Source organism: Hemitrygon akajei, chromosome 19, assembly GCF_048418815.1.
Source record: "Hemitrygon akajei chromosome 19, sHemAka1.3, whole genome shotgun sequence".
Taxonomy (NCBI): domain Eukaryota; kingdom Metazoa; phylum Chordata; class Chondrichthyes; order Myliobatiformes; family Dasyatidae; genus Hemitrygon; species Hemitrygon akajei.
The window spans coordinates 65,251,979-65,274,654 of record NC_133142.1 but is presented as its reverse complement, the minus strand read 5'-3'; the positions used below and the strand labels follow the sequence as shown (position 1 = coordinate 65,274,654).

The 22,676-nt window shown below is 41.9% G+C and overlaps 1 protein-coding gene across 1 annotated transcript in view; it reads left to right on the top strand.

The window, feature by feature from the left end:
• Positions 1-22,676, top strand: part of mst1rb (macrophage stimulating 1 receptor b) — a 263,381-nt gene that overhangs the window by 104,885 nt on the left and 135,820 nt on the right. The window contains exon 4 of the mRNA XM_073072657.1: positions 10,479-10,646. Coding sequence (XP_072928758.1) covers positions 10,479-10,646 — 168 coding nt within the window. The remainder of the gene's footprint in view (positions 1-10,478; positions 10,647-22,676) is intronic.

Below are 22,676 nucleotides of genomic sequence, written 5' to 3'. Positions count from 1 at the left end.
CTACCTACTTAGTCTGGCTTCTGTCCCCTTCCTTACCAGTCCTGCTAAGGTTCTTGGTCTGCAACGTTGACTCTTCATTCCTCTCTACAGATGCTGCCTGACCTTCTGAGTTTCTCTAGCATTTTGTTTGTGCTGCTTCGGATTTTCAGCATCTGCAGAACTCTTTCACTTCAAGGGAAGATTATTTCCAGGGTCAGTATAGGTGAAGGGTCTTGACTAAAAATGCCGACCGTCCATGTCAGTCCGTGACTGCCGCTGTATCCACTGAGTTTTAATTGCTTCAGTTCCAGGGGCAGTGTGCTTTGGAAAGTTAAATTTTAACTGCTGCCTCACTGGATTTTTCCCAAGTCTTCAGTGCAGTGGATGAAATCTTCTGCTACAGAGTGAATTCTGTTTTGTTACTGAAAATGAATTGGTGAAGCATCCTTTGTGTTTTAATCATACTGTGTCATTCTTTTCTGGAAAAGTGTGAATATTTCGCCTTGTTGGATTCAACTGTTTAAGTTTAGATTAAGCTGTTTAATTGTTAACGTCTTTGCAATTTAACAATTAGTTATCTGCTTGTGTTTTATGCAAATTTAATATGCCTCTAGTGGCATATTTTGGTAATTTTGGAAAGTCTGAAGCTTCCTTGTTCTGGATTAGTTGAATAAGTGCTTTCTTATTGATTTACTTGGTACTGCTGTCTTTGAATGGTAGCTTTCTAATTGGTTAATTGTTTTCTATAAATTTGAATGGAATTTTCCTCATCTCTGTTGTATCAGAATAGTTGTTCTATACTAGGTGCCATCTTAATCTTAGCTTTTCCTTCACTTAGCAGACCTCAGTCACAAGCCAACTTTCCTTTATTTTATCAACTCTTAATAAAACAATCATGAAGCAACCAATTTTGTGCCACCTTCCTGACTTCTGAAAGAACCTTGGATTAAAACATCAGAATGCATCAACATTTTCCTTCCCTTAGTATTCCACACAGTTGTGCCAGCCCAGAATTGTGCGCTCAAATCTCTGGAGTGGGTGTGGTCAGATTCACCGAAGGATGATGGTGTTCAGAAATGACTCCTAAAGAAATTTGACTACTTGCTGAACCCATTTTATTCAAAGGAATGGTGTGTCCTACCTGGTGCTTGAAGACTGTAACCTGAAAAGCCAATGGTAGACACCACCACAGTTATAACAAGGTCAACTAACTCAGTCCCGACTGTGGGTTGAACCCAGCACCTTCCTGGTTTCCTTGCCTCACTGCTGTGAGGGTGCAGGGATGTTTGAACCAGCACATTTTCTCAGCTGGTTTGCATTCACAGAATTACACAAACTCTGTACCATCAGGGAGGAGATACTGCAGCATCAAGACAAGAACAGTTAGGATGGGTAACAGCCTCTTCCCCTAGGCAGGAAGACTACTACATTCTCTGCTACCACTCCAGTCTCATCATGTATGAAGCGCCAGTTGTGTAATACTGTTTACAATTTAACTTGTATCCTAGATGTACCTTATTATTTGTTAATTTATTTGTGGTATTATTACCATGTGTTCTGTGGTACTGTGTTCTGCACCTTGGTCGGGAGGAACATCATTTCATTTGGCCATAAACATATGTACGGTTGAATGACAAACTAGAACTTGAAACAAAGTCATGTGGTGTGGTGGTATTTTATCAGATCTGCTGGCATAGGGGTGGACGTTTGTAGTGATTTGAAAACAGTACGGTACTATACGAAAATTACTCTAACTTACAATAAACATGTAAAAAATAAACAATGCAATAAGAGAGAAAAATTGAGGCAAACATGAGGAAATCTGCAGATGCTGGAAATTGAAGCAACACACACAAAATGCTGGTGGAACACAGCAGGCCAGGCAGCATCTATAAGGAGAAGCACTGTCGACGTTTCAAGCCGAGACCCTTCATCAGAAAAATTGAGGTTGTGTTGATGGGCCATTCTGAAATCTGATCATGGAGGAGAAGATGTTGTCACTAAAATGTTGAATGTGGGTTCTTTCGGGCTCCTGTACCTCCACACGTACTGAAAAACAAATACAGGTAGTCCCCAAGTTACGAACGTCCGACTTACGAACCGAGGAAGGAGAGTGCCGTCCGCTTTTTTAGGTCAGATCGCGACGCTGTCTGCCATTTTAATGTTGGATCGTGATGCCGTCTGCCATTTTAAGTCTTTGCCTTGACACTGTGTTGAGTGTTTAACTTGTATTTGGCTTAAATTTTTCTTAGTAAGATCCACCTTGACCCCCTCCTTGCCCCTCAGTCCGGTCGGCTGGTGGCGCAGTGAGATCAGCGCCGAGCTCAAGAACGGAGGTTCGATCCAGTGACACCTGTACCATCCATGCCGGGTTGATATCGAGCTTGCAACTTGACCTCGTAAAAAAAAAAACACTGCCACCTCCAGATTAAATTCCCATGCGGAATATTGTGTGGGATCAAATACTCAAACCCAGCACAGCCCCCACTTGTCCCATTCAGCCTGTTTCAGTGCAGAGGGCCTTAGGACCCAGCGGACCTCAGGACCTGCCGCCCGCAGTGTTTCTGTTCCATTGATGGGAAGCAATCGCGATTCAAAATAAAGTGGAAATAATAAAGCGTTTGGAAAGAGGTGAAACACCATCGGTCATTGGAAAAGTGTTAGGCTACAGTCGGTCAATGATCGGAACAATTTTAAAGGATAATGGATAAAGTGAGAATAATGGAGCATGTGAAATGCCCTGCCCCAATGAAAGCTACAATTATTACTAAGCAATGCAGTGGTTTAATTATTGGAATACGTACGTTTCTTAAGTGTTTTATATGCATAGAAAGGTAAAAAAATATATATATATATACCAAGACAAAAGTTTGACGAACTGACGCTATATAATACCGGATGTATTTGTTTCGACTTGCGTACAAATCTGACTTAAAGATGGACTCAGGAACGGAACTCGTACATAACCTGGGAATTGCCTGTAATAACAATTCCCATGATATTGTTGATGGAAAATTCAGTAATAGTAATTCCATTAAATTCAATGTGAGGTGGTTAGATTCCTTCTTGTTGGAAATAGTTATTGTCAGGCAATTGCATAGAATAAACCTCACTTGCCATTTACCAGTACACATATTAATGTTATCTTGGTTTAACTGCAAGCAGGCATGGGCTGCCCCAGAGTCTGTAAGTAGAATCCAATGTTGTGTGATTACCAACAAAGACCCTTACTTCTGACTTTAAACTGCAAGGAAAGTCATTGGTGAATTAGCGGAAGCTGGCTTGGCTTCTGCAGCCCTTCAGTTCTGCAAGGTGTGATCTCATTCAGGGAGGTAATGTACCCCAATTACTTCAGGTGCGGTTGGGAAACATATGAGTTAGCTGGAAGCTTATGCAATTTACTTTCGGCCTGGATAGTGCAAGTTTGTGTTGAGTTAAGGAACTAAGAGATTCTGAAGTACAAATCTAGCAACTATAAAAGTTTGGTCAATTTATTAATAAGACCATAAATCAAGAACCTTGGTCAGTGCACAGCAGGAAAGCTCAAAGCTCAAATTAAATTTCACCATATACTGCCTTGAGATTCATTTTACAGGAAAATAATTAAATACAATGGAGTTTATGAAGAATTATACACAACAAAGACAAATGTCCAATGTACAAAAGAGGACAAATCATGCTAATAATAAATAACAAAAATAAATAAATGAAACTGAGAAATTAAGTGACCTGTGGTGTACTTCAGGGATCTGTTCTGGGACCCCTACTCTTTGTGACTTTTATAAATGACCTGGATGAGGAAGTGGAGGGATGAGTTAGTAAATTTGCTGATGACATAAAAATGTTGGGGGTGTTGTGGATAGTGTGGAGGGCTGTCAGAGGTTACAGCGGGACATTGATAGGATGCAAAACTGGGCTGAGAAGTGGCAGATGGAGTTCAATCCAAATAAGTGTGAGGTGGTTCATTTTGGTTGCTCGAATATGATGGAAGGATATAGTATTAATGGTAAGACTCTTGACAGTGTGGAGGATCAGAGGGATCTTGGGGTCTGAGTCCATAGGACACTCAAAGCTGCTGTGCAGGTTGACTCTGTGGCTAAGAAAGCATATGGTGCATTGGCATTCATCAATCGTGGGACTGAGTTTAGGAGCCGAGAGGTAATGTTGCATATATATAGGACTCTGGTCAGACCCCACTTGGAGTACTGTGCTCAGTTCTGGTCGTCTCACTACAGGTAGGATGTGGAAGCCATAGAAAGGGTGCAAAGGGTACAAGGATGTTGCCTGGATTGGGGAGCATGTCTTATGAGAATAGGTTGAGTGAACTCGGCTTTTTCTCCTTGGAACAATGGAGGATGAGAGGTGACCTGATAGAGGTGTATAGGATGATGAGAGGCATTGATTGTGTGGATAGTCAGAGGCTTTTACCCAGGGCTGAAATGGCTAGCATCAGAGGGCACAGTTTTAAGGTGCTTGGAAGAAGGTTACAGAGGAGATATCAGGGGTAAGTTCTTTACACAGAGAGTGGTGAATGCGTGGAATGGACTGCCAGCGACGATGGTGGAGACGGATGTGATAGGATCTTTTATAAGACTCCTGGATATATACATGGAGCTTAAAAAAATAGAGGGCTATGGGTAACCTTAGGTAATTTCTAAGGTAAGGACATTTTCGGTACAGCTTTGTGGGCCGAAGGGCCTGTATTGTGCTGTATTGAGTTGTAGAGTCTTTGAAAGTGAGTCCAGAGGTAATGGATTCAGTTTAGTGTTGAAGTGAGTGAAGTTATCCACACTGATGCAGGAACTTGCCAATTTTATGGCAATAACTGTAAAGATATAGGAGCAGAGTTAGGCCATTAAGCCCATGAAGTCTGCTCTGGTCACAGTTAGAAATATTACACTTGGTTCTGGCCACCAAATTGTGAAAAGAAATAGAAATGGTGGAAACACCCTGGGAAAAATTTACAAGAATGATGTGAAATGCACATGTCAGGAAATATTGAAAGGACTGGCTTTCTTTTTCTTGACAGAAGAAAGTTGTGGACTGACCTCACAGAGGTGTTTAAAACTCTTTTGACAGAGTAGATGCAGGGAGAATGTTTCCACAGGTGGGTGAGCACAAGTACAGGCTGTCACTAAAATATGGTCACCAGGACATTCAGTAAGAAAGTCAAATTAAATGTCTTAACCCAAAGATTGGTGAGAAAGTGGAATATGCCATCACAGGGATTGGTGGATTGATAGAAGGGAATAGTATGGATACACTTACAATGAGGCTAGAAAGTATTTGAGGAAGAAATAAATGGAAGATTACAGATAGATTTAGTTGCAAAAATGTAGAAACTTGAATGAAATGTACAATAAATACCTGCGTGAATTGGATTGACCAAATTGCCTGTCTCCATCTATGCAGGTCTGTGTATGTGGCTTGATGAGATACTCAGCAAACTGGGTGTTGAAATGAAGCACTCATTTTCTTTATTTTTGGCCTGATATAGTATCCTGTTTAAACTGAGAAAAATAAGAAAGTTTGTTTTACCCAAAGTTTCCTTGCTTTAGATGGTTTTGGACAATTTGCCTTAAATGTGAATCAATAATTGATAATTGTAGTGAGATCACAAACAAGAGAAAGGAGTATGATGTTTCAGTCTAAAACGTCGACTGTACTCTTTTCCTAGATGGTGCCTGGTCTACTGAGTTCCTCCAGCATTTTATGATTACACTGAGATCTCAAGGAAGGCCTCCCCATTGCTATGGAAATAACGTACCAATCACCTCACATTCACTGAACTTACCTGGGAATTAAGTGGACCTCTGGATTATGAAATGTATAGTTCAAAGTTAATATTAGTTGAATTTGCAGTCGAATTAGCAGTCAGTAAGCCGCTACAGTAGTAGTGGCTGCGGTTTCAAGAGCAGAGTGGAAACGTGTATATGAGAAAATCCATATTCTGCATGTGCAATTGGCCTTTAGCTTCCATTGTTTAGCCTGAGTGGGTCAGAATGGAAATCTGCACTGATTCTTTGCTACTTTTCCCTTCTTTATACAAACAGACTGAATGGGAACACAAGAGAGACGGCAGAATTTGGAAATCTGGAGCAATATGCAGCAGATGCTGGAGGAGCTCAGCAGATTAGGCAGCATCGATGAACAGTTGATGTTTCGGGTTGAGATTCTTCATCAGGACTGGGAAGAATGAGGGCAAAATCCAGAATAAAAGGTTGGCGAGGGGAGAAGGTTGGAGATACACAGAAAGTGCAGTGCAGGTTGTCAATAAGGTGCAAGAACATAAGTTGATAAACTGATCCCTGATCAACTCACTTCCATCCATTGAAGAACAAATCATGTGTGTGCAGACGGATATTACACTGAGTCCGATTTTTACTACAGGAGCGTATTATATCTAATAGTTAAAATATCCAGCTTTATCCAGTAACGCTACTTGAGAGAGAACCTGCTCTGATCTTAAATTGTATTGTATGATATGTTAATGGGCCTGATTAAATGCAATTAACCCAGGCTGGTATTAAAACAATAAAGCAATTCAGAACAAACCGTTGTGGCATCTTATGAATTTTGTATACGTATAGTGGAATTCCCATTTCTCACTGACTCCCACAATTACCTGGACTATATCTCTTCAAATCCTGACATTTGCAAGGATACTATTCCTTTCTTTCCGTTCCTCCATTGCTGAACATCTGTTATCATGATGAGGTTTTCCATTCCAGAACACTTGAGATGTCCTCTTTTTTTTCCAGAAAACATAGGTTCATCCCCACTGCTATCACTGCTGCCCTCACTAGTATTTCTTCTGTTTCCTGCATGTCTGCCCTCACCCATTCCTCCCCTTACTGACTTAACAGGGATCGCATTCCCCTTCTCCTATCACTCCATGAGCCTTCATATCCAGTACATCATTCTCTGCAACTTCCACCATCTCCAATGTGATCCTACTACCAGGAACATCTTTCCCTCTCTCTGACCACACCCCCCCAACTTCCCACTCTCCATAGGGATCACTCCCTACCTGTCTTCCTTACCCACTCGTTCTCCCCCACTGATCTCCCACCTGGCACTTACCCTGCAAACGTGATAAGTGCCACACCTGCTCCTACATCTCCTCCCACACCACCATTCAGGGTCCTAAACAGTCCGTCCAAGTGAGGCAGTTCTTCACATGTGACCCTGTTGATATCATTCATTACATCTGGTGGTCTCAATGCAGCCTTCTCTACAGTAGAGAGACCTGATGCAGATTGGTGGGCCATTTTGTTGGTCACCTTTGCTCCATCTGCCATATCAGCCAGGATTTGCCAGTGTCCAGCCATCTTCATTCCACTTCCCTTTCCCCCACCAACATATCTGTCCACTGCCTCCTCTACTGACACATTTAGGCAAGATGCAGGCTGGATGAGCATCGCATCATATTCCATCTTGGCATTCTGCAACCTGATGGTATCAGCAACAATTTCTCTAACTTCTGGTAGCTCTTCCCATCTGTAACCATCAATATGTTTTCCCATATTCCCATCTTATCCCTTCTCTTTCCCTTCCCCACCCTCACGATCCGGTTGCCTTCTTGCCTCTGTTTCCCCATTCTCTTTCCCTTTATGCCATGGCCCATTGTTCTCTCCAAACAAATTCTTTCTGCTTCAGCCTTTGTCTCTTCCACCCATCACCTCTGAAGGGAGATCATTAAGGATCCTCACCATCTGGGACATGTCCTCTTTTCATTATGACCATCAGGAGCCTGATGGAGCCTGAAGACCCACACTCAATGTTTCGAAACAGTTTCTTCTCCTCTGCCATCTGATTTTTGAAAGGAGCCTGAACATAATTTTGCCATTCCTCTTTTGTATCATTTACTTATCTATTGTTTTATTGTAACTAATAACTTTTTATGTCTTGCATTGTACTGCTGCCCCAAAAGAACAGATTTGATGAGATATGTCAGTGATGATAAACCTGATTCTGACTGTGATTCACTTAGGGTGATATTTCTCAACCAACTGCCAATATGCCTAACTTTAAATTCTGGCAGTGAACAAAGAAAGAGGTTAAGAGCTGCTTTTCCAAATGTTAGCATCCATCAACTGAATGAATTGAGGCAAAAGAACTTCTCAAATAGTGCTTCAGGGCTTACTTTCAGAATTCAAATCTGTGCGCAATTGTTGTAGGTGTATACTTTCAATCATAAGAGCTTAAAAGCTGAAATGATCATGTTCACTGATTTTCCAAAGTGAGGGAAATCCAATTTATAATTCAGTTATGTACAGTCCAGTGGTCCGCCAGGCAGCTGAGAAGAGGGCGGCAAGAAAGGACAGGTCCACACCAGGAGTGGACATAATACACAATATAGCTGAGGGAAGCGAACATCTGGGGTGAGGATGAACAGCTGGTAACACAAAGCAGAAAGATGAAAGGATTGGATGAAAATACACTGAAGCCTTCTGTTGGAGAACAGCAAACCAGAAAAGTCACCAGTAAATAATTCAGTACTTGTGTCAGCTGTATAAATTCTTAACACATATCACTTACACAAATTATTTGCACCAGGAATTACAATTGTAATTGTAATTGGTTTATTATTGTCACCTGTGCCAAGATACAGTGAAAAGCTTGCCTTGCATAGTGTTCATATACATAAAGTCATTACACAGTGTATTGAGGTAGTACACAGTAGTGCAGAACAAAGTGGAACAGCTCCATAGAAAGAGCAATTTGTAAAGCTATGTTCCATCATAATGCTATTTAAACAAGGATTACTTGCATATATTTGAAGTACTAGTGGCTATTTTTGTTGCAAGTTGTCCCTAAATATCAGCTTGATTGTATGGTAAATTAACTTCAGTCTAGGAATATTACCATTATTATTATATTACCAATATCATTATCCTTCAGAGCACAGTTCTTCTGGCTATGTGTTCTAAGGGAATCAGACAGTTTAAAAGTCATTCATCTCAATTTTTTAACATCTCTATAAGCCAGTGTTCTGATAGAAGGAATAATGTGGAATGGCAAATAGATTGCTTCAGTGGTTTAGGACAATAATGTATAATGTAAGCACAGACAACTTCAGAGTTTCCAACTCTAGTTTTCGGCTTACCCAGCAGAGTTTGATGCATTGTAGACAGATGTCTTAGTGCATCATTTCCTCTCAGGTTTCATCTTTTGCATGCTTGCCCTAAGCAACATTTGCAGTTGTACATTCATTCTAGTCCTCTGGTTAGTTCAGTAAATACATTCAATCACTTAGTAGACCATCTGTCTTGTTTTGTTTGATTTTCACTCATGTATTTGCGACTGATTCTCATGGATTGTGTGACTGAGGGTAATGAATGCTGAACAACTAATCTGTCATCTCAGGATGGATTATAAAGTAATTGGCAAAATTAGCATCATGACTCCCAAAATGTCCAGATGCATCTTAGTGAAACTTATTTTATTAAAATGTACTCATTATACAAATAACACACAGATCCTTTCATCTGATGTCATGCCTATAGGACATCACAGTAGCGTAGTGGTTAGTGTAATGTTATTACGGCTAAGGGCGTTGGATTTCAGAGTTCTATTCCAGTGCCGTCTCTAAGGAATTTGTATATCTTCCCCATGAATGCATGGGTTTTCTCAGGGTACTCACAATACTCTTTCCTTCTGTGCTCGGTTGAGCATCGAGCTAGCAACTCAGCCTTGTAAAAAACAGACTAATCCTAAGGAAACAGCAAAAAATGCCTCCCAATACACCACAAGGCGTGAAAAGGAACAACAATAACAAGTATTTTGGAGGTGCAAATATCAATTTTGGTTTCTTATTATGACAATTGCATATTTGTGAGGTTTTCCTCTACACTCTGAGCTCTGCAGCTTGAAACAATTTGCAACCTCTTTGTATTTATTGACCCAACAGTTTAAAAGGATTTCCACCTGTTATTTGGGTGCAGATGAAGGATGGCCAACAAGCATGTCAATGGGCAGTATCACTATATTGTACATAGAGAAGTCATAGAGCATGGATGCAGACCCTTTCGCCCAACTCATCTGTGCCAACTATGATGCCTAGCAATCTAGTCCCATCTGCCCACACTTGGCACATAGCCCTTTGCTTATCCGCCCTTATTCAGATTCCTTTTAGATGCTGCTTATGTGCAAATCTCAATCACTCTTTCTGGAGGTCATTATAAATACTGTAATGTTCAAAGAAGTCAAATTGTGCAAATACAAAAACAAAGAAATAATAACAATAAATAACTAACACTGAGAACATGAGTCTTTGAACATGAGTGTTATAGGTTGTGGAATCAGTTCAGTGCTGAGGTGAGTGAACCATCCACAATGGTCCAGGAGCCGACAGTAGGTTACTATTATAACTTAGAGTAATTGTTTATGTATTTTTCTTGCTGCCCTTCAACCCATTTAGGTATGCTCACCCCTTCCCTGTAGCACAGCAATTGAAACAGTACTGATTGATTTTTGCCCCATTCTTTCTCTTCCAGGATGCAAATAACTGTATGAACAAGCCAACTAGAGTCTGGAATGCTTTTATCCGCATGGACCGATTTGACGGTGATCTAGATGATACCAAGCTGACATCCATCTTTGTAACCGTGATCGGAAATTTCACAGTTGCTCACCTTGGGACGTCAGACGGAAGGATTTTACAGGTAAAAGGCATTTAACAAACGCACAGCTGTCTATTGGGTCCTGATGAAGGGTCTGGACCCAAAATGTCAACTGTTCATTCCTTTCGATTGATACTGTTCCTCCAACGTTTTGTGTGTGTGTTGTACTATTGGTGATATACTTCAGGTTGAGGTTGCCAGCTGGGTCAGAGGATATGTTTGTCATAGACTTCCACAGCACAGAAACAGGCCCACTGACCATCTATTTATTCTAATCCAACACTAATCCCAGAATTCCACAACACAGATATAGACCCACTGACCATCCATCTATACTAATCCAACACTAATTCCAGAATTCCACAACACAGAGGTAAGCCCACTGACTGTCTATTTATTCTAATCGTGTACTAATCCCAGAATTACACAGCACAGAAACAGGCCCACTGACCATCCAAATCCTACACTAATCTTGTTTTATTCTCATCAAATATTATTTATTTATTTAGCAATAGAGCATGGAGTTGTCCCTTTGAGCTGTGCTGCCCAGCAATCCCTGACAATCCCAATTTAACCCTAACTCAATTGTGGGACAACGTACAGTGACCACTTACCTACCCTAGTCTTTGGACTGTGGGGGGAAACCAGAGCACCCAGGGAAAACCAACAGGGAGGACGTTCAGAGACTTCATACAGATGGTGCTAGAACTAAACTCCAAACTCTGCTGTCTCAAGCTGTAATAGCAGTGCGCTAACTGTGGCACCCAATTTTCATTGAATCTAGAATCTGCCATTTATGTGCTCACTAGGGGAAATTGATAGAAGTTAATCAATATACCAACGTGTTCCTCTTTGGGACACAGGAAGCTGAATGCCCTGGAGAGAGCCTGCACAGTTTGAGGCGGAATGTGCAATCTCTGCAGAAGGTTGAGTGTGGATTGTTGGACCAGTGAAGGCAGCTGTTCCAGTTATGTCACCGTGCCAACCCCAAAGCAGGGCTTTTGTTTTGAGTCAGACAGGCCACTTGGCTTCAGCTTGAATCAGACATTTAACAGGCAATTTTGCAGGCAATAGAGAAGATTTTGGAGGACTCAGCTGCTCAAGTGACATCTGTAGAGGGAGATGAACAGTTGATATTTGGGTCAACGTTTCCTTCCACAGAAGCTATTTGACCTGCTGAGTTCCTCCAGCATCATGAGGCACATCGTCAGGGACACCTTCCATCCACCATTAAGGACACACACAACCCAGGACAATACCATCAGAGAGGAAGTACAGGAGACTTAAGACACATGCGCACGCACGCACACACACACACATGCACGCACAGGCTCACATACACATATGCAGGCACTCACACAGACACATACGCACACGCACACAACACACACGCACACACACACACACACACACACACACAGGCTCACATACACATATGCAGGCACTCACACAGACACATACGCACACAGGCTCACACAGACATACGCACACACGTACGCACACACATACACACGCACTCACACGGACACACAATCATAAAACACACTCAGACAGACACACACACATACACACACAGACACACACACAAAATCACACACACACACACACACACACACACACACAGACTCTCCCTCACACACACAAATACACTTACACGCAAACACTCACACAATCTCTCTCTCACACACAAATCCATTCACACATGCACTCACACAGACTCTCTCTCTCTCTCATTCACACACACACACACACACTCACTCACTCACTCTTACACTTTCTTTCTCTCTCTCTCTCACACACACAGACTCACTCAATGTTTCAGGAATAGGTTCTTCCACTCTGCTATCAGATTTCTGAATGGACAATGAACTAATCCACGCTAAATACCTCAGCATTTTTGCTCTATTTTTGCACTACTTTTTTATCTTTTTATTTGTATTTTAACTTAGAGTATGTTTTATCTATTACATTGTGCTACTGCTATCAAACAACAAATTGCCCGACATACATTATGCCAGTACTAATAAACTTGATTCTGATTGTGTTTTGCTCCAGATTTGAGCATCTGCAGTCTCTTGTGTCTTTATTTAATTTCTCTGTGTCTCGCCAGTCATTTCTCCCTTGTTCCTGGCTTCCTGGAATCTGATTCTGGAATTCATTTAATGGGAGTCATGTTAGTCCGACCAGCACTAACTGCTTCCTCTCTCTGAGATATTTTGATCATGTAGACCCTAGCTCTGCTGTGACACACTCACTGGGGTCTCAGTCTTGAGATCGAATCACAAAAGCAAACTTAGCAGATGTTAGGGTGCCGTGATAGTGGAGTGGTTAGCATGACACTATTCTATCTCGGGGCTTCGGAGTTCAGTTCCAGCATTCTCTGTAAGGGATCTCTGTACATCATCCCTGTGGAATAGGTGGGTTTTAAGGTCATAAGACATAGGAGCAGAATTAAGCCACTCAGCCCATCGAGTCTGCTCCGCTATTCCATCATGGCTGATTTGTTACCCCTCTCAACCCCATTCTCCTGCCTTCTTGCTGTAAACTTTGACACCCTGACTAACCGAAACAACCAAGGTTTCTTTAGGAATCCAGTTTCCTCTCGTATTCCTAAAGGTGTATTGAGTATGTCTACCGGGGAGGTTAATTGGTCGTTGTACATCATCCTGTGTACAGGTTAGGGTTAAATAGGCATTGTCGGGGTCGCTGGGTGGCATAACACAAAGAAACCGGAAGAGCCTATTCTGCACTGTATCTCCAGGTAAAAAAAATAATTAAAATAAATCAAGTATGAAATGCTGATTATGCACAGCCAGAAAGAGACATAGAAAAGCAGTGTCTATGATTCCGGTTGACAACCTGTTATCAGAACTAGGACAAACTAAAGGACAGCAGGAGAAAGAAAGAGGACATTCTGTGATGGGTTGAAGAGAGGGAATGGTAAAAATGAGTGCAGAAAGAGATGTAACTGGGATGGTGTAAGGAGGAGAGGACTCATAACTGGCAGAAATGGAGGAGAAGAATGAGTGCTTGGCCACACTGGGGTCATGAGGAGAATGTACAACCTCCTTATAGACAGTGGTGAGAATTGAACTCCGATCAGTGATTGTGCTAACCACTACTCTGCCGTGCAGCCTCACTGTGCTACCATGTTGATTTGATGGATGAAAGTCATGATGGAATGGCGGAGCAGACTCGATGCACTGAATGGCCTAATTCTGCTTCCATGTCTCATGGACTGGTGGTGTTATAACAAGAAGGTGCAGCAGAGTTCTCCACAGTGTCCTGTCTCTCACCTAATAATGTAGTTATTTGGCCATTGTCATAGCAGGGCAGCTGCTGCAGGCAAATTACTAGCCACATGGTGATGCATGGGTGCCACAGTAGTGAAGCAGTTAGTGTACTGCTACTACAGCTCAGAGTGTCAGAGTTCAAAGTTTGTTCCTGGTGACCTCTGTAAGGAATCTGTACATCCATCCCTGTAGAATTTGTGTGTTTCCTCTGGGTGCTCTGGTTTCCTCCCACAGTCCAATGACTGTGTCATTGTCATTGTACAATATCATTGTAAACTCTCCTGTGATGAGGTTCGGGTTATATCGGGAGTCATTCGGTTGTAACTTGGTCATTGTAAACTGTCCTGTGATGAGGTTCGGGTTATATCGGGAGTTGTTTGGTTGTAACTTGGTCATTGTAAACTGTCCTGTGATGAGGTTCGGGTTATATCGAGAGTTGTTCGGTTGTAACTTGGTCATTGTAAACTGTCCTGTGATGAGGTTCGGGTTATATCGGGAGTTGTTCGGTTGTAACCTGGTCATTGTAAACTGTCCTGTGATGAGGTTCGGGTTATATCGGGAGTTGTTCGGTTGTAACCTGGTCATTGTAAACTGTCCTGTGATGAGGTTCGGGTTATATCGGGAGTTGTTCGGTTGTAACCTGGTCATTGTAAACTGTCCTGTGATGAGGTTCGGGTTATATCGGGAGTTATTCGGTTGTAACCTGGTCATTGTAAACTGTCCTGTGATGAGGTTCGGGTTATATCGGGAGTTGTTCGGTTGTAACTTGGTCATTGTAAACTGTCCTGTGATGAGGTTTGGGTTATATCGGGAGTTGTTTGGTTGTAACTTGGTCATTGTAAACTATCCTGTGATGAGGTTCGGGTTATATTGGGAGTTGTTTGGTTGTAACTTGGTCATTGTAAACTGTCCTGTGATGAGGTTCGGGTTATATCGGGAGTTGTTTGGTTGTGGAGCTCTAGCCAACTCTGTGCTGTACCTCTAAAAAAAAATCTTTCAGGATGTTTTGTGGCTAAGATGGATGTTGCTGAAATGCATATCTCTAATAACATCTTTACACTTTTGCGGTTATTTTTGCAGTGCTAGGCTAGGCAACCATTTAATCTACTCCAAAAGTTGATATCATGGGATCTAAATTCACTGTACCATAACTGTGCCCTTATTATCATTGTTTAGACGTGGAAAGTTTTGATATTGTGATGGAATTGTGGATAGGGGCCAAGCTTCAACTAAAGAATGTGAAATGACTTTCAGCATGTGCCCTCAGTGTGGGAGATTTATGTTTGTTTTGCTTGGAATACAATCATGTCCTTTTTGGATTTAGTAGTTTCAAATAAAGGAAATTCTTGTATGTTGCTAGTCGTCTTCTCAGAGCTATGAGCAGAAAAATTGGGAGCACATTGTAGTTTACAATGACTTTCTGAGTCAATCATTTCATTACGTATCAGTACAAAGTTCAAAGTCAATTTATTATCAAAGTACATGTACGCCACTCTATACAATCCTGAGATTCATTTTCTTGCAAACACTCACAGTAAATTTAAAGAAGCACACGAGAATCAATGAAAAACCTGCGCACAACAAAGACAGACAAACAAATGATGTGCAAAAGATAACTAACTGTGCAAATACAAACAAATAATAATAATAAATAAATAAGCAGAAAATATCAAGAACATGAGTTGTAAAGTCCTTGAAAGTAAGTCCATAAATTGGGGGAACAGTTTAGTGCTTGGGTGAGTGAAGCTGAGTGAAGTTATCCTGTCTGGTTCAGGAGCCTGATGGTTGAGGGGTAATAACTGTTCTTGAACCTGGTGGTGTGGGTCCTGAGGCTCCTGAACCTCCTTCCTGATTGTAGCAGTGAAAAGAGAGCATGGTCTGGATGGCCGGGGTCCTGGATAATGGATGCTGCTTTCCTTCAACAATGCTCAGTGTAGATGTGCTCAATGCTTTCATTGTTGTCTTCATGGAGTCACTGGATTTTGATATTCATCCCCAGAATGCATTCTGTGGTCTTCTGAACCACACCCATTTGATCAGTTTTGTTTCATTGACAATGCTGCAATTGCATTTGCACTGTGAGCCTTCTAAGTTCTTTCATTGTTTCACTTTGCTGTCCCCTTGTGTCACATGCACAGTGAACTGTGCCAATTTGCGTCAATGACCAACAGAGTCCTAGGTTTGGGATGCAGGCAACCTGCAGGTGTTGCTGCATCAATGTAGCATGCCCACAACTTACTTGTATGTGCATCTTTGGAATGTGGGATGAAACCGGAGCACCTGGAGAAAACCCATGGGGACACATTCAGGACATCCAAACTCCTTACAATGGCAGGAATTGAACCCCAGTCGGTGATTGCTGATCCTGTGAAGTGATTGCACTAAACGCTATGCCACCATGCTGCCCCGTGTTCTGCCAATGTAAAAACATTAAACATATCAAAGGGTAAGAGTTCCAGCGTGAATTTGCTTTATTGGAGTTGGGTAGTGTCATTTATTCTTATTTTGATTTATTTAGAAATACAATACGGAATAGGCTTTTCTGACTCTTCAAGTCGCAGTACTCCAGCAACCTACCGACTTAACCCGAGCCCTATCGTGATACAGTGTACCTACTAACTGATATGTCTTTGGACAGTGAGAGGAAACCGGTGCACCCAGAAAATAATTATGCATTCCATAGGGAGGACGTACAGAATCCTTACAGATGATGTCGGGATTAAACTCTGAACATTGATGCCCTGAGCATCACACTAACTGCTATGCTCCTGTGGCACCCAAAATGAGTTTATATGAACATATGTCATTGAGACTTCTTGCGAGAGAATTATTTACTGCGATGAACTTCAGATTAGGTCTGGACCAATCTCTCATGACTTTCTACTCAAATTGCTTAGATTCTTCCTGACCCAGGGTTAATTTACATTGCTCAATTAACATGCCAGTGCACTTATCTCTGGCATGCCAGGATGCCTCAAAGAAACATGTGATTAGAGAAGAAACTCTAAGCATTTTTGCACCAGATGTCAGGATTGACTGGGATTACTGGAGCAGTTTTGCCACTGAGCCTCTCAAAGATCTAAGGCAGCCAAATCACTGAATATATTCAAAGTTGGCACATCATGGCCCAGGAATGGAAAAAATCTATAGAAGGTCATGGATGCAGCCTAGTCCATCCTCACCATTGAGCACATTTACAGGAGTACCCCACCATTCAGGTCATGTTCTCTTCTCAATACTTCCATCGGATAGGAGGTAAAGGCACAATAAATCCCATATCGCCAGGTTCAGGAACAGTTATTACCTTACAACCATAAGGCTACTGAACCAGTGTGAATAACTTCACTCACCTCAACTCTTAACTATCTCTACAGCCTACAGACTCACTTTCAAGGATTCTATAACTTGTGTATCAGTATTATTTTTTATTTGTTTACACAATTTGTCTTTTGCACTTTGGTTATTTGTAAGTCTTCGTTTATGTGTAGTTTTTCATAAATCCTACTGTATTTATTTATTTTCATGTGAATGCCAGCAAAAAATGAATCTCAAGGAGTATATGGTAACATGTACTTACTGGATAATGAATTTTACTTTGTCTTTGAACTGTAGGGGCTCATGAGGAGAGAGGCACTGAGGCCAAATCTGCCCAGCTGTAATGTCATTGAATAACAGAACGGGTTCAATGGGTATCATAGCCCAAGGCTTCCATTTCATTTGATCTTGTGACATATGGGCTCTTAATGTCAGATCTAAATCATCCCTGTTCCTTTCTGAAGCCATAGGTTAGTGTTGTCATTCACAGTTGGAACCAGTTAAATAAACAGTGTTGCCAAGAACCATTTAGAGGGGAAGTAGTTTCTGCACCCTGGAGATTTTTATTCCTTCACTCTGTTGGATTGTTTAGTCAACGGGCTGTGAATGGGCACTCTCAGAAAGGGAAACAGCTGGAGAGAGAGGAAGAGGTCTGAGCTTGATGATGGAGACAAGAATTGCCTGACGTTTATAGCAGAAGTAAAACAATTTATGTCAATGGGCAAATGTGTAAAATCTGATTTGTTTATGAATTAGGAACACTGCAAGATGATATTGAGGTTAGTTTGCTTTGCCTTTTAGAAATGATTGATCATTTCCAGTTAGAATATGAACTGTTTGGAGACAGCTGTAATGTTCATTAAGACATGGAGTTGAACAGTATAAAAGGATAACCTTTAGCCCCACCATAAACAGAAGATTTTGCAGATGCTGGAAATCTTGAGCAACACACACATACTGCAAGAGGAACTCAGCAAGTCAGATAAAATCTATGGGGCATCACATTTTGGACTCAGCCTGAAACTTCGACTATTTATTCCACTCCATAGATATGCTGCCTGACTTGTTCAGTTTCTCCAGTATTTTGTGTGAGACTTTAGCTCAATGCATCTGAATCAACCATCATGCTTGAATACACTAATCCCACTTGCCTGCATTTATTCTATGTCCCTCTTTGTCTTGCTTGTTCGAGTACTTATCCAGACACCTATTTAATGATACTGTTGCTGCCTCTGCCATCATGTCTGGCTACTCTTTCCAGATACTAACTACGCTTTATTTGAAAGAATTTATCCCTTGGTCCCCCTTTATACTTCCTTCACACCTTAAACCTATGTGGAACTTTTCTTTTGCTACATTGACGACTACATTGGTGCTGCTTCCTGCACCCATGCTGAGCTCGTCAATTTCATCGACTTTGTCTCTCACTTTCACCCAGCCCTCAAATTCCATCTCGGGCACTTCTCTCCCCTTTCTCGATCTCTCGGTCTCCATCTCTGGAGACAGACTGTCCACTGACATCTTCTATAAACCCACTGACTCCCATAACCACCTCAACTATACCTCTTCCCACCCTGCCAAATGTAAAAATGCTATTCCCTATTCCCAGTTCCTCCGTCTCCGCCGCATCTGCTCCCAAGATGTTCCAGGGCATCTCAAATATCGTCTTTCTTTAAGGATTGTGGTTTCCCTTCTGCCATCATCAATGATGCCCTCACCCGCATCTCCTCCATTTCCTGCACTTCGGCCCTCACCCTATCCTCCCGTCACCACAACAGGGACCGAGTTCCCCTTGTCCTCACCTACCACCCCACCAGCCTCTGGATCCAGCATATTATCCTCCGCAACTTCTGCCACCTTCAACAGGACCCCACCACTAAGCACATCTTTCCCTCTCTACCCCTCTCTGCTTTCCGCAGGGATCGTTCCCTCCGTGACTCCCTGGTCCGCACGTCCCTCCCCACAGATCTCCCACCTGCACTTATCCCTGCTAGTGTAAGTGCTACACCTGTCCCTACACCTCCTCTCTTACCACCATTCAGGGCCCCAAACTGTCCTTCCAGGTGAGGCAACACTGAACCTGTGAGTCTTTTGGGGTAATCTATGGCTCCTGGTGTGGCCTCCCCTACATCGGTGAGACCCAACGCAGATTGAGGGACCACTTCGGCGAGCACCCCTGCTCTGTCCGCCACAGCAGCCAGGATCTCCCGGTTGCCACCCACTTCAACTCTGCTTCACATTCCCATTCGGATATGTCCATACATGGCCGCCTCTACTGCCACGATGAGGCCAAACTCAGGATGGAGGAGCAACACCTCATATACTGTATGGGTAGTCTCCAGCCCCTTGGCATGAACATTGAATTCTCTAACTTCTGGTAATTCCCTCCCTCTCCCTTCACCCATCCCAGTTTCACTCTGCCTCCTTCACCAGCTGCCTATCACCTCTCTCATGATTCTGCCTTCTTCTACTACCCATAGTGCTTTCCCCTTACATTCCTTCTTCACCTTTCCTGCCTATCCCCTCCCTGCTTCCTCTCCCCCACCCCTTGATCTTTCCTCTGATTGGTTTTTAACCTGACACCCACCAGCCTTCTTCCCACCCTCTCCCCATCTTCTTTATAGGGCCCCTGCCCCCTCCCTCTTCAGTCCTGACAAAGGTCTCGGCCTGAAACGTTGACTGTTTGTTTCCACAGATGCTGCTTGACTTGCTGAGTTCCTCCAGCTTGTTGTACATGTTGCTTTGACCCCAGCATCTGCAGTGTACTTTATGTTCACCTTAAATCTATGGTCCTTAGTTTTAGACATTCTACCATGGGAAACAGATTTTGGCTATTTACTGTAGCTATGATTTGCTGTCATGTCACATCTCAGTCCCCATTGCTTCAGGTAAAAGAGATCTAATCTATCTGATCGCTGCTTAATATTCAAGTCCTTCAAAACTAGGCAACAGTTTTCTGAGTTCTTTTCTGCATCCTCTGTTTCTTAACCACATCCTTACTGTATAATGGTGACTGGAACTGCATGTAATTCTCTAAGTGGAGTCCAACCGATGTTCTGTACAACCGTAAAATGCCATTCCAAGTTTTGTACTCTGATGAAGGTAAGACTATTCTATGTCTTCCTTGCAATCCAAAAGTTCAATGTTCAAAGCAAATTTATTATATGTTACCATATACAATCCTAAGATTCATTTTCTTGCTGGCATTTACAGTAAATACAAGAAACACAATAGAATCAAATGAAAGACCACACCCAGATAAACGACCAATGTGCAATACAGAGCAAAATGTGCAAATGCAAAAAAGAAAAAACAATAATAAATAAGCAATAAATAATGAGAACGTGAAATGAAGGTCCTTGAAAATAAATCCATAGGTTGTGGGAACAGTTCAGTGATGGGGCAAGTGAAGTTGAGTGAAGTTATCCCTTCTGGTTCAAGAGCCTGATGGACAAAGAGTATTAATTGTTCCCGAAAGTGGTGGTGTGGGTCTTGAGGTTTCTGTACACTCTTCTTGATGGCACCTATCTATCAGTCTACCTATGTTTCAGGTCATTATGTACTTTTATCCTGTTTTCCTCTGTTCGACAGTACTCCCTAGGGCCCTGTCATTCACTGAGCACTACTCTGTCCTGGTTTAATTTCCCAAGATGCATCCCATCACACTTTTAAAATTCAAAGTAAATTTATTAACAAAGTACATATATGTCATCATATACAACCCTGAGATTCATTTTCTTGCAGACATACTCAATAATAGAATAATAACCACAATAGAATCAATGAAGGATGGCACTAACCTGGGTGTTCAACCAGTGTGCAAAGACAACAAACAGTGCAATTACAAAAAAAAAGAAATATTGATATTAAATAAATAAATAAACAAACAATAAATATTGAAAACATGAGATGAAGGGTCCTTGAAAGTGGGTCCATAAATTGTGGGAACATTTCAATGATGGGACAAGTGAAATTGAGTGAAGTTATCCCTTTTGGTTCAGGAGCCTGATGTTTGAGTTAAATACCATCTCAGCTTTCCTTGCCAACATTCCCAGTTGATTCATATCCAGTTCTAATCTTTGACAACCTTTATTGTTCACTATGCCATCAATTTTGGTGCCATCTACAAACTTACTAATCATAGCTCCTAATTTCAGAAGTAATGAAGCATAAAGTATCTAAGTTAGCAACAGGACTGGGAGAGTTTGAAGTTTAGCAGGAACCTTCATCATTGGAAGATAGGAGCATTGCATCATTCATGACTGCACCAGATATTTATGGTTGCTGTTTTAATACTGGGCGACACCTGTATTGCAGGGGATGGGAAGGCTCTACAATGGGTAGTCAAAACTGCTCAATGCATCAGAATCAGGTTTAATATCACCGGCATATGTCGTGAAATTTGTTAACTTTGAGGTAGCAGTACAATGCAATACATGATAAATATAGAAAAATAGGATTAAAGTAAGTATATGTATGATATTAAATACTTAAATAAGTAGAGCAAAAACAGAAAGAATAAAAGTGAGGTAGTGTTCATGGATTCAATGTCCATTTAGCAGTTGGATGGCAGAGGGAAAGAAGCTGTTCCTGAATCGCTGACTATGTGCCTTCAGGCTTCTGTACCTCCTACCTGACAGTAACAATGAGAAGAGTGCATGTCCTGGGTGGTGGGGGTCTTAATAATGGATGCCGCCTTTCTGAGGCACCGCACCCTGAAAATTTCTTGGATACTATAGAGGTTAGTACCCAAGATAGAGCTGACCAATTTTACAACTTTCTGTAGCTTCTTTTGATCTTGTGCAGTAACACCCTACCCCCATATGCAGCCAGTTAGAATGCTCTTCACTGTTTTTGAGTGTTTTAGGTGACAACCCAAATCTCCTCAAACTCTCAATGAAATATAGCTGCTGTCTTGCCTTTTTATGGCTGCATCAATATGTTTGGACCAGGTTAGATTCTCAGAGATATTGACACCCAGAAACTTGAAATTGCTCACTTTTTCCACTTCTGATCCCTCTATGAGGATTGGTTTGTGTTCCCCCATCTTACGCTTTCTGAAGTCCACAGTCAGCTCTTGGGTTTTACTGTTGTTGAATGCAAGGTTGTTGCTGCAACACCACTCAACTAGTTGATATATCTCACTCCTGTACACCCTCTCATCTCCATCTGAGATACTGCCAACAATGGTTGTATTATCAGCAAATTTATAGATGGCTTTTGAGCTATGCGTAGCTACACTGTCATGGGCATAGAGAGAGTATAGAGCAGTGGGCTAAGCACACATCTCTGAGGTGCACTAGTGTTGATGGTCAGTGAGGTGGAGATGTTATTTCCAATCCAGACAGATTGTGGTCTTCCAGTAAGAAAATCAAGGATCCAGTTGGAAGTACAGAGGCCCAGGTACTGTATATTTTTGATCAGATTGTAGGACTGAGGGTGTTAAACACTGAGCTATAGTAAA